General features: G+C 36.4%; 1 protein-coding gene across 8 annotated transcripts in view; it reads right to left on the minus strand.

The window, feature by feature from the left end:
- Positions 1-13,796, minus strand: part of PPP1R12A (protein phosphatase 1 regulatory subunit 12A) — a 164,460-nt gene that overhangs the window by 64,731 nt on the left and 85,933 nt on the right. For all 8 annotated transcript variants that reach the window (XM_070454257.1, XM_070454252.1, XM_070454255.1 and 5 more), the window contains exon 3: positions 6,138-6,256. In XM_070454257.1, the coding sequence (XP_070310358.1) occupies positions 6,138-6,256 (119 nt within the window). The remainder of the gene's footprint in view (positions 1-6,137; positions 6,257-13,796) is intronic.

The following is a 13,796-nucleotide window of genomic DNA, read 5'->3' on the forward strand; positions in this document are numbered from 1 at the left end:
TCATCCCACTTTTCTGTAAAAACCCGTCAATGACTGCTAAGCTCCTATAAGACAAAGCTCAAGCCCGAGTGTAGCGTACGAAGCCGTTTATGAATTGATCTCAAGGCACCTTTAGTCTCTAGTCTTCCTCCCCTACCACCACCCAGTGTTCTAACCATCTAGGGTCTTCACACAGGTCAAGTACGCCGTGCTATTGTGCAAGCCGTTATCCTCCACCTGGGATGTAGCCTTATCTTGCTTGCTTTATTTATTCAAGACACAACTCAACTGTTGAACTGAAGCTCAATCTTAAAAAAGCAGGCAAAAACAGAAAAGTATTTTTAAAACCCCAAGATTACAGAAGTACCAGCTAAAGTCATCTTAAAACTAGAGATCTTATTACTACACATGAAAGAAACTCACAATAAGACTTTCCAAACTGACTTGATAAAACAATTATATATACAATATATAACAAATAAAACCCATTATCCTTATTTACAAAGCATCACCATTTCTATAAAAAAGCAATTTTATACATTATAAATTTCCTATCAAAAGATAAACAGCCCAACTTATTGAAGATGTCTTCTAATGTTATTCATAAAAGTAATTATAAGGCTGCAACTGTAATACATAAGAATAACCTTTCTACAAAATGACTTTTCTCAGACTGATTTATTTTCTTATGCTTTATTTTTTTACTATGTATTTTAAAACATGAACGTATTTATTATCTTTATCCCTTTTCTCTTTACCATCTTAAACAGCCTGACTGTTACTGTCTTTTATATTATTCTAAATTTCCTCTGGACTTGAAATAAATAAAATATCTGCTTCTTACTTCTGGATTTATCTAATTTCATGCTTTCTTTATCTTATTACAAAGCAATTACCCTCTGCTGCCACCAAATTGTGCCTTTATATAAATTATATATAAAAACAACTCAAGTCTAAAATTTAAGTATATGTGAAGGGAAATTTCTTATGTTTAAGTAAATTCAGTTACCAAAAAACCTAACAACAACAATTTTCTTGCTTTTAAAATCTTTTTAAAAATACCAATGATTAGAACGATGGACAATTACATTTTTTTAAACCTCATCAGACAATATAATATATATAGAGTGTATATATATATATATATATATATACATATATAAATAGAATATGTATATAGAGAGAACAATACTTGTTTTCTAATTCCAGTGTTTTAACTAGGCTAGTAACCTTCAGACAGCCATAACTTCTTTCAATATTAATATAATGAGTTAAGAACACAGATCTGAATCTACACTGCTTGGTTTCAATCCCTGATCTGCCACTTACTAGTTCTATCATCTTGAGCAAGACACAATCCACACTAGCATTCAATTTTTTTATATTTAAGTTAGGAATATACAAAGTACCTATCCACAATGTTGTTGTGAAGATTAAATTAATTAACAAATGTGAAGTATTTAGAAGAGGAATAAGCACTAAGGTGTTAATTATCACAATCAGTTCTAAAAGTCTATGATTCCGCTTCTCTTTTATTGCCTTGTGGACTAAGAGGAAAAAGACCCTATAAAGCGTTTTACTGGTCTTTAATTTACCTACCGGTCTTTAGTTTACCTAAATTTGCAATTACCTATAATTGCAAAACTTTTAAACAATGAAAACAATGTATACTGAACTAAATGGGGTATGATATAATAAAGTGACTAAACTATTTACCATCTGTCACTACTATTAAAAAATAGTAAATGTTGACTTATAAGAAAATGTTAGTCAATTTTCTTAGGTAAGAAAACATAAAACTGAATTGGAATTTGGTTAGATAAGAGATGCAAAAATTGACTTGTATTCCAAGCTAAATAAAGAAAATTACTTTAAAACATAAATCAGAAATACTTTCATCTATTCAATTATTACTACTTTCAAAGGAAATTTACTTAAGCATGACTAGTTGTTGATAATCAAGTATATTAGAATAAGAAACAAGAGCCAAAAGAATGATCAAAGAATTTTAAAATATTAAATAGTATCTTTCATACCAGGATAAATAATTTGAGAAATTTTGTCATTACTAATGATATATTTAGGAGGCTCCTTTTATAATTGTTCAACTCTACTGATAGATGAGAGAGAAGCGCCTATCTTTTTTTCTATGGAATAAAGCTATGTTATATAAATCATGTATTCCCATGAATAAATGAACATTAGGAAATATTTCTAGGAGACATCCCTAATAGAATGCAGTATGGTACTCTGAGGAAGAGTGTAGGGCTCAAGGTATCCGTTGAGCTGGCTGGGACGGAACCACATACAGCACCACTCCCTCCCTGTTTGACCGTGGGCAAATCGCTGAGCCTCCTTTTCTCATCTGTAGAACGCAGTGACAGCACCATTAACCTTGCAGAATTGCTAAAAGGGTGAAATGAAATAATGTACGTAAAGTCTTCTGCTCAACGCCTGGCAAATAACTAGTATTTAGATTATTTTAAAAAGAGTTAGCTTTTATTTTTAGTATCAGTGCTTCACTTTCAGTTTCAGGGTCATATTATATATTATTTCCCAGAATTTCTCATTATTTTTCCAGATTTACGTTTTCCATCCTGACACCTCCTAGATTCCAACATGTCATTTAGATGAACACTGCCATTTAGATGTGCTCTAGCAACCACAAGTTCAATACATATCAAAACAAACTCATGCACTTTCTCAATCTTTTCCTGCTTTGTTCCACATTTTTCCATGTGAATTCACCCAAAAATCACTTCTTAAACTGGAGGCAAATTAGGTGGCCTCAATTCTTCCTTCAACTCCATATTCAATTACTCACCAAGCTGTTTTAATTTTACCTTAACATTTTCTGAAAACAACCCTGGCTCTTTGCTCTTTTCCCTATTAAATATAATTATTTTGGCCCTACTGGTCTTTCTTCTGGATTAATTGAAGAGTCTTCCTCAGGGAAGGGATAACACCATGTATTCCCCATTTGAATTTATCCTCCAGATTACCATCAGTTTTATTACTAAACACTAAATCCAATCAGGTTAATTTCCTGCTTGGGGATCTTTGTTGCATCTGTCTAATGCCTATAAAATAGATGTCCACCATCTGGCTCTAGACTAATCTTTTCAAGTCTCAATCTCATACTAATTCCATCTTGATTTTCTTACTCCATTCCAATTCTAGTGAATTCTCTGCATTTGCTATGTTTCTGATCCCTTTTCTTTGCACTTGTTGATATCCCCATCTGACATGCCTTTTTTGTCCACCACCCCTCCTCTTTGCCAAGCAAACTCCCTCTCAAATGTCATCTTTCTCAAACCCTTCCTGACTACTGAAAGCAGTTAGTCATAGTCTTTTCTGTTCTCCCACATCATTCTGTTCCTATCTATATTTTAGCACACAGCACTGTAAAGCTCAGTTTATGTATCTGTCACTTCTACTACCCTGTGAAATCCTCAAGAGCAAAGTTTGTTTCTGTTGTTTTTTTTTTTAAATACCCAGCACTCAGAACAAATATGCTGGCACATTAATCAAAATCAAATGAATCATTACAACTAAAATCAGCTTTGCTAACAGTTTCCTTTATATAGAAATAAATTAAAGACAAAAAGTTTTCAGTACATCTCCACGCCTTTCCCAGCTGCTATCTACCTGGGCACTAATCAGGGCAAGATGGACAGATAAGGGACTCTTTCTTTCTAGGTTGTGATGCTTTATATACATTCTTCCAGTTTCTTTAAGTCTTGACTATCCCATTACTCCAAAATTGCCTGCTTAGGACAGAACTGTTAAAAAGCTCTTCTGTGGATTGCTCCAAGCTCTAGTTTATGACTGCTGTTATAACATGGGCCTTGTTTCTTCTGGACTCCAGGTACCTTCAGCTGTTACTTCAACTCTATTTAAGCATTTAAATACTTCCTCAGTTTTAGTGCCCAAGATTTGTTTTTTAAACAACCAGGAGTGTATGTGTGTTCAGTCATGTCCAACTCTTTGCGACCCCATGGATGGTAGCCCACTAGGCTCTTCTGTCCATGGAATTTTCCAGGCAAGAATACTATTTCCTACTCCATTTCCTACTCCAGGGGATTCTCTACCACAAGAGTGAACCTGAGTCTCTCATGTCTCGTGCACTGACAGGCGGGTTCTTTACCCTGTGTCACCTGGGAAGCCCCAAAGCCACCAGGCAGTCCTTATGAATTATCCCAATCCCAAGAAATAAAAATTTCTTTTCACTTAGCTTTTATTTCTTTGCTTTTAATGAACCACACTTCAGCAAGACTCAACCCTCTCTAAACCAATACTCCATATCTTATACAACATAGCTCTCTTCTGATAATACTCATTTAATCACTGCCTAGACATAAGAATACAATGGAAATCACAGTAATTTATATATGTACGCTTTTTAAAAACTGAAGTAAAATACACATAATAAAATTTACTATCTTAATAATCATTTTAAGTAGACAGTTCAGCAATGTTAAGTACATTTACATTGTTGCTCAGTCTTCAGAAACACTTTTTATCTTGCAAAATTGAAATGCTATGCTAATTAAACAACAAATCCCCATTCCCACCTCCTCCCAACTCCTGACAACCATCATTCCACCTTCTCTATGATTTTGCGTACTTGAGGTACCTCATGTAAGTGGAATCAGAAAGTAATTGTCTTTTTGTGACTGCCTTATTTCACATAGTATAATGCTCTCAAGGTTCAACCAGGCTACAGCATATGTCAGAATTTCCTTCTTAATGCTGAACACTATTTCATTGTAAGTATATACTATATATTGTTTATTCATCCACCCATTGATGAACATTTGGTTTTCTTCCATCTTTCAGTTATTATGAATAATGCTATAAACATGGGTGTATAAAAGTCTCTGAAACCTTCCTTTTAATTCTTTGGTTATGTGCCCAGAAGACGAATTGCTTTATATTTATTGAGATGTAATTCACACAATTTAAAGTAAACAATTTAGTGGTTTTTAGTAAATTTTCGGAGTTGTGCAACCATTACCACAATCAGTTTTAGAACACTCATCACTCCTAAAAGAAATTCTGTCCATAAGCAATCATCTATCACTACAAATTCACATCTCCCAAATTCATATCTCGAGCTGTACCTCTCTCTACTAACCTATTCAACTGCCTGGATATCTTAGCAGGCAAAACAAGTTTAACATGTCTGAAAAATGAACCCCTGAACCTTTCCCTATAAAACTTACTTTTCCCACAATATTCACATCTCTCATAAAAACTTCACCTGTCTAGTTGCTCAAACCAAAAATCTTAGAATCTTCCCTGCCTTCTTACACACCCTACTTTTAATCATGCAATGATCTGCTTGGTCGTATCTTCACAACATACCTAACACCCAAACTTCTCCTCACTTTGTCTACTACCAGCCTACTTCTCCCCTTGCCGTTCTCCTACTTCTGCCTTTGCTTTGCTACAATCCATTCTCAACACAGCAGCCCCCGAGATCCTTTCTACAAGTCAGATCATGTCATTCCCCTATCTGTCTCTCCACTGACCCCCAGTTTCACTCAGATTAAAAGCTAAAGTCCTCCCAACAGCCCCCACGGGCTGGGGTGAGATGGTCCACTGATGCTCTGCAACCTCCTCTCCTCCCAGCCTCTTCCAGGTTCTGTCTGCTGCAGTCACACTGGTCTCATTCGCTGCTCCTCTGAAAACACCAGGCACCCCCCCACCATACGCGAATTCACTGCTCCCACTGGACGCAGTGTTCTTTCCCCAGACCTGTATGATTCACTCCATCGCCTGGATAAGATCTTAGCTTAAATACATCCTTGTCAGTGAGGACGTCTTAACTGTTCTATTTAAATGGGTCCTATTCACCCCATACACTTGTCTGTTTTACTTATCTCCAAAGCTTTTACTGACAGGTAATTTTGTGCCTGATCCTACCACTTACAATACTTCTTTCAACTTGAAAAATATTAAAAAGGCGTAGAGTTAAGAATCATACAGTTATTCAAGTAGAACCTTACTGCACATATTATTAAGTAAACTCATTTTTTCACACACAAATTATAATTGTCCTTCAATGCCAACAATTATTTATTGAAAAAGTCAAGTATCATACTTTTCACAAGACAGTTTTACACGTATTTTCCATTTAGGGTGGTTTACATTACCTTGCCGATTAACTTCATTCTGAAGTAGCTCTTCCATTGCCTCCTCCTCAGCAATATCTAAAGGCGTGTCTCCTTCACTGTTGACAGCTCCTACATGTGCTCCCTGACCAATCAAAAACCTGTAGAATTAAAGGGAAGAGAGTTAAGCAATGATGGTATCATTGAAACAAGACTAAACGAATAGTTAATGAGGTAAGCTTCTATGCAAGAGCAGCAATAAAAACAAAGGAAAGCACAGGCACTATGTACGCTTTAAGAAACTATCTTAAGGCATGCTTTCTTTTTAAAATTTCGTATTTCCTAACTTTTCTGTAAGGAATACACTAATACAATACTAATAACGAACACTAATACTATACTAATATTGCAAAATACTAATACAAAAATGTCATTTAAAATATTACAAATATTTTAAAACAATTATGAAATCTTTCATAGGATTATTTCAGACTGTCTCCATTAAGATTTTTCATTATCTCCACATTGACTAGTTCCCTAACTGGTCTTCAAATTCCCAGTCTGATGTCATAAGCAAAAGTTCCTAACCTGAGATTCATGGACATAATTCAGCAAGTCATTCAGCTGGTACAGATATCTTAAAATACTGTTAATGCTCATCACTATTTTGAAATTAAGGTAATTAGCAGACAAACTACTAGGTCTTTTTAATGTGTTACTGAAGAATACACATACTTTGCACTATTTTATTTTATGCATCTGAAATACAATACTAAGAACAGATTCACAGGCTTCATCACACCTGCCAAAGGGATCAAGGGATCCAGATACAAAATGGTTATGAATCTCTTTCACTAAACCAACTGCACATCTTCCAGAATCATCTATTTGACACGACTGGAGTCAGTTCTCAATTTGAGATTCTCTGAGTGGTTGTCCATGCTAGGAGAAGACACACATGGCCCTCATTGATCTGGTTTTACCTTCTTTTCAGCCTCATTCTTCTTTCCACATTTTAGACTCCAACAGTATAGAACGGTTTGTAGTTCCAGACTAAACCATGTTCTTTTGGCATCCGTGATTTTACTTTTCTTTACATAAAGAATGGTCCTTTTTTTTCTCATATTCCTAAATCAATCTACCCTTATTTGTTTATTTTTATAGGCTACATGACAATATATGCATTATAAAAACAGTGAATAAGAAAAAAAAGCCCACAGAGTTTTTAAAAAAGAAAAAACTCTATACCTCTTTTATTGTCATGTTCCCTCTCAGAGATAAACACTATCAATAGTATGGCAAGGATCTTTCTAGTACCTTTGCTATAAATTTATATGTTTGTATATAAACAAATATAGTTACTTTTGAGGTTCTTTAGGATTACTTTAAATGCACTTGAATGCAACACTTGCCTTCCAGTAGCTGAAAAATATTTCACAATATGATTGGATCAATTTAAAAAAAAATTTTTTTTTTTATTAATTGGAGGCTAATTACTTTACAATATTGTAGTGGTTTTTGTCATACATTGACATGAATCAGCCATGGATATACATGTATTCCCCATCCCAATCCCCCCTCCCACCTCCCTGGATCAATTTTTTTTAATACTATCTTGCTAATGGATGTGTTCTTAAATGGAGATTTGACATTATCAGTCTCTAAAATTTTTCTCAATGTGATGAGAATAAAGCACCTTATCATTTTATTTCCTGACTACACAGGAGGTTGAAAATATCTGGATGTGTTTACTAGTATTTGTATTTTCTCCTTTTGTGAACTTCCCATTTACATCTTTCACTTTTATTTTTAAAGTCTGCATTAATTCAACAAACACTTATGGGATGTTATAGACTGAATGACTTTGTATTCCTCCAAAATTCATCTTGAAACCCCAAACTACCAACGTGATGGTATTAGGAGGCAGGATTTGGGGAAGGTAATCTAGGTATAGATCAGATCATGAGGGTGGAGAATCCATGATGGGATGAATGTTTTTAAAGAAGAAAATATTTTTCTGGAGTTGAGCTGGAGGAGTTGCTTGTATATTTTTGAGATTAATCCTTTGTCTGTTGCTTCGTTTGCTATTATTTTCTCCCAATCTGAGGGCTGTCTTTTCACCTTGCTTATAGTTTCCTTTGTTGTGCAAAAGCTTTTAAGTTTCATTAGGTCCCATTTGTTTATTTTTGCTTTTATTTCTGAAATTCTGGGATGTGGGTCATAGAGGATCCTGCTGTGATTTATGTCGGAGAGTGTTTTGCCTATGTTTTCCTCTAGGAGTTTGACAGTTTCTGGTCTTACATTGAGATCTTTAATCCATTTTGAGTTTATTTTTGTGTATGGTGTTAGAAAGTGTTCTAGTTTCATTCTTTTACAGGTGGTTGACCAGTTTTCCCAGCACCACTTGTTAAAGAGGTTATCTTTTTTCCATTGTATCTCCTTGCCTCCTTTGTCGAAGATAAGGTGACCATAGGTTCGTGGATTTATCTCTGGGCTTTCTATTCTGTTCCATTGATCTATATTTCTGTCTTTGTGCCAGTACCATACTGTCTTGATGACTGTGGCTTTGTAGTAGAGTCTGAAGTCAGGCAGATTGATTCCTCCAGTTCCATTCTTCTTTCTCAGGATTACTTTGGCTATTCGAGGTTTTTTGTATTTCCATACAAATTGTGAAATTATTTGTTCTAGTTAATGACCCAATCAAAAAATGGGCCAAAGAACTCAACAGACATTTCTCCAAGGAAGACATACAGATGGCTAACAAACACATGAAAAGATGCTCAACATCACTCATTATCAGAGAAATGCAAATCAAAACCACAATGAGGTACCATTATACGCCAGTCAGGATGGCTGCTATCCAAAAGTCTACAAGCAATAAATGCTGGAGAGGGTATGGAGAAAAGGGAACCCTCTTACACTGTTGGTGGGAATGCAAATTAGTACAGCCACTATGGAAAACAGTGTGGAGATTTCTTAAAAACCTGGAAATAGAACTGCCATATGACCCAGCAATCCCACTTCTGGGCATACACACTGAGGAAACCAGATCTGAAAGAGACACGTGCACCCCAATGTTCATCGCAGCACTGTTTATAATAGCCAGGACATGGAAGCAACCTAGATGCCCATCAGCAGACAAATGGATGAGGAAGCTGTGGTACATATACACCATGGAATATTACTCAGCCATTAAAAAGAATTCATTTGAATCAGTTCTAATGAGATGGATGAAACTGGAGCCCATTATACAGAGCGAAGTAAGCCAGAAAGATAAAGACCATTACAGTATACTAACACATATATATGGACTTTAGAAAGATGGTAACGATAACCCTATATGCAAAACAGAAAAAGAGACTCAGATGTATAGAACAGACTTGTGGACTCTGGGAGAAGGCGAGGGTGGGATGTTTCAAGAGAACAGCATTGAAACATGTATATTATCTAGGGTGAAACAGATAACCAGCCCAGGTTGGGTACATGAGACAAGTGCTCAGGCCTGGTGCACTGGGAAGACCCAGAGGGATCGGGTGGAGAGGGAGGTGGGAGGGGGGACTGGGATGGGGAATACATGTAAATCCATGGCTAATTCATTTCAATGTATAACAAAAACTACTGTAATGATGTAAAGTAATTAGCCTCCAACTAATAAAAATAAATGGAAAAAAAAAAAAAAGCAAAATAAATAAATAAAGAAAGAAAGAAGAAAATAACAGAGCTCACCGTTTCTCTGCATTGAGTACACAGCAAGACGGTGGCCACCTCCAAGCCAGGAAAGGAGCCCTCCCAAGACACAGAGGTGTGTCTTGGACTCTCCAGTCTCCAGAGCTGTGAGGAACAAACGCCTGCTGTGTCAGCTTCCCAGTTCACATCACTTTCCCTACAGCAGTCAAAGCTGAGACAAGTGCCTGCTACGTATCGAGCACTCTGTCACATGTCAGGAACGTTAAGAGCAAACAGAAACAAACGCAGGGCTTCCCCTCAGCCATTTGATAATCTAGAAAGAGAGCTAGAATATTTACCTAAATTAATGTAAAACTTTGATGCCTTATGACAGAGGCTTTTACCTCTATAAGTGAATTAAGAGAATTTTGATTCAGTAAGGTCAGGAAAGGATTCCCTGAAGAACACATAGGTACTAGCAGCAACCGTAACGGAAGGAGTGTGTGTGCTGGAACAAAAGGCACCAAACCCCTGTGATGGGAAATGGGTACGGCTAGACAAGTGCTTGTGTGCATGCAAGTGGCTTCAGCAGTGTTTGACTCCGCAACCCTATGGACTATGGCTAGACAAGGGCCTGCTTCATTTTCCTGGGAGTAACTGAAATAGAATTAATCAATCTCTACATAGTTTCTGTCATGTACACTCCAAAGTTAGTGTTTATTTTGTAAGATCCTTAAATGATCATTTATGTGTTTCAAGATCACTTTGTGCACTACGGAAAACAAATACAATGGAGAAAGAAAGTAGGCACACCAGCTAATGAGCTACTGCAGCAGTTGAGAAAAATTATGTTGGAAGTTTGAATTTGATGGAGGAAATGGGTAAATTCCAGAGATATCTAGGAGATCCTAGATATCAGCGGGATGCAAGCAAAGGTGAGGAAGATATTTACGATAAACTGAAGTTTTTAATTTGTATGTAATGGATGGATGGCTATACTAATGAATGATTCACAAAAAACTAAGTTATTCCCTACTTCTAATAGACGTGTTGCAAGTATTTTTTTTACTACATTGTCACTACATTAAACAAAAATCTTTTCTGACAGTATTCTGTATATGAGTGAAGTTTAAAGGTTATATGAAGTCAGGTCTGTCAACCTTTTGCTTTAAGAAGGATTTTCCCAATTAGCTATGAATATCTATGTGGAGATACAACTTTTACAAGACACACAGACAGAAAGAGATAGAATAAGGAAAGAATATATACCATGAAGTTAACAGAGGTAACATTACGAGGGTTTTGCTTTTTTTAATCCCCAACCAGGGATTGAACCCACACCCTCCGCACTGGAAACACGGAGTCTTAACCACTGGACAACCAGGGAAATCTCGAATTAGGAGAGATTTGTATTAGGGAGGATTTTTCGGGCGGTGGGGGTCGGGGGAGGGAGGAAGTGGCATTTGTTATCCTAGTTTTCTGCAGCAAGTTCAATTTGTGTATGTATATCAGACCACAAAAATGGCTACCATGCCATTTTGTAGCCTGGTATTTTTAGACTTAATAGTATGTTATAAGCATTTCTCCTTATATGAAGCAATGTTTCATTTTTATGGTGTTCACAGTATGTCTACAAACAGAAGTCATATGTGAATTGAAGCAACTTTTTCTGTTGCAGTCTTTAAAGTTGTACTACAAAAGTAATGAATAACATACATATACTATCGTGTGTAAAACAGATATCAAGCAGGAAACTGCTCTGTAACACAGGGAGCGCAGCCTGGTGCTCCTGATGATCTAGAGGGGTGGGCTGCGGGGAGAGGGAGGGAGGCTTAAGAGGGAAGGGATGTAAATACAGGTGAAAGTGAAGTCGCTCAGTCGTGTCCAACGCTTTGCTACCCCAGGGACTGTAACCCACAGAATTTTTCAGGCAAGTGTACTGGAGTGGGTTGCCATTTCCTTCTCCAGGGGATCTTCCTGACCCAGGGATCAAACCTGGGTATCCCACATTGCAGACAGAGGCTTTACGTCTGAGCCACCAGGGGAAGTCCATATATATATATATATATATATATATATAAAATTATGACTGATTCATGTTGCTGTATGGCAGAAATCATAACAATGTAAAGCAATTATCCTCCAATAAAAAGAGAAAAGTAATGAAGAATATTTATGTACTATAAATGAATAAATCTGGAGGGAAAAAAAAAAGATATTAGTGAAATAGTAACTACTATGCTCCAGGAGAATATGTAAGCATTCCACTAGGCAAAATCTCAATCAAACAATCAGATATTTAAATAAAACCACTTATATTTTGCTTGTATGTGTGCTAAGTCACTTCAGCTGTGTCCGACTCTTTGTGACCCTATGGACTGTAGCCTGCCAGGCTCCTCTGTCCATGGGATTCTCCAGGCACGAATACTGGAATGGGTTGCCATTTCTTACTCCAGGGGATCTTCTGGACCCGGAGATCAAACCTGTGTCTCCTGTGACTCCTGCATTGCAGGTGGATTCTTTACAGTTGAGTCATCTATATTTTGCCTAGGTATTAAAAATCATTCACAAGATGTAAAGACAGAACAAAAGGAAGATCTCAGAGTGGCTGCAGTGCTTGCAGCAGAGGGAAGCAGAGTCTCAAGGAAATACCAGGTCAAAGCCAAAAAAGAGTCAATCTAAAATTTACATAAACAGGAAGGATCCGAAGAGAAACTAACAAGAGTAAAGTTCTGAAAACTGCTAGCAGAAAGTAGGGCCTGGAGCAATCCCTGAGCCAAAAGTTTAGGTATAAATATGTATGCATACAATTCACAAACTACTATTTGTAAATGTAAATTTTAAAAGAGATATCAATCAATCAATAAACCTCATGACATTTTAATTTATTACCATGAATAATCTGAAAAAAAAATCATTCAAGGATTGGTTTGGTGAGGGAAAAAAAAGCATAAACATTTAAATTCTGCAGACTTTGGGTTTGGTTCCCACTTCAGTTTCTTGACAGCTGTGTGATATTCATTAACTTAAAACATTTGAAACCTAGTTTATAGATAACTTACAGGGTTGTGTTAAGTTTAAATGAATTGATGTCTAAAAATAAAGTTAAAATTCTATCTTTATCACATCATGAAAAATCACCACATTCAGAAAGCAATGTTTAAGATAATGTGAAACAAAATAACGGCGATCTGGAATATCAGAAATTCACTCTGTGGGATGCTTGGAGATACTGAAAAGAGACGGCTAGATTTCCTTCTCAACAAAAAAGGATGGGTATTATAAGCAGCTCATGGGACTCCTGATTAGGAAAAACACACTATATTTATTTTAAGATTTCTTGAGGGAAAAATAAAAAAACACAAAGATTTCACATAGGAGTCCCAAAGTGGAAGTGAGAATATTAACATTTCAGGGTTTAAAAAAGAGGGAGGGGGCTGGCTTGCTCAGTCATGTTTGACTCTGCAACCCCATGGACTGTAGCCTGCCAGGCTCCTCTGTCCATGGGGATTCTCCAGGAAAGAATATTGGAGTGGATTGCCATGCCCTCCTCCAGGGGATCTTCCCAAACCAGGGATGGAACCCACATTTCCCACATTACGGGCGGATTCTTTACTGCCTGAGCCACCAGGGAAGCCCAGGAAATGCCACCTACTGAATGATTAAAATCATTATATATTATTGGAGTGAAAAACGGCGGATTACACTGCTAGGTTTACTGAGATTTATGATAATCTAACAGTTTTAAGTCAATAAATAATTTTGAATAATTAATAAACCTCAAAATCCAGACATGATCCAAAGAATTTATACAAAATTAACTGCATATGTGTTAATCTAAAAATCTAATAAAAGGTATAAAACTGTTAACCAAGTTACTTGTATGCAACTTGGATGTGGTATATTAGATGGGTAGGATTCTATCTTGGTTAGAATAGAACGATTCAGTGTCAACTGAATTTGAATGACGAATTTCATGGATTCTATTAATTATCTAGGATTCTGAGATTTGTCAAAAGCCAAACTACAGAAGAG

The sequence above is a fragment of the Odocoileus virginianus genome, chromosome 24 (genome assembly GCF_023699985.2).
Source record: "Odocoileus virginianus isolate 20LAN1187 ecotype Illinois chromosome 24, Ovbor_1.2, whole genome shotgun sequence".
NCBI classification, from domain to species: domain Eukaryota; kingdom Metazoa; phylum Chordata; class Mammalia; order Artiodactyla; family Cervidae; genus Odocoileus; species Odocoileus virginianus.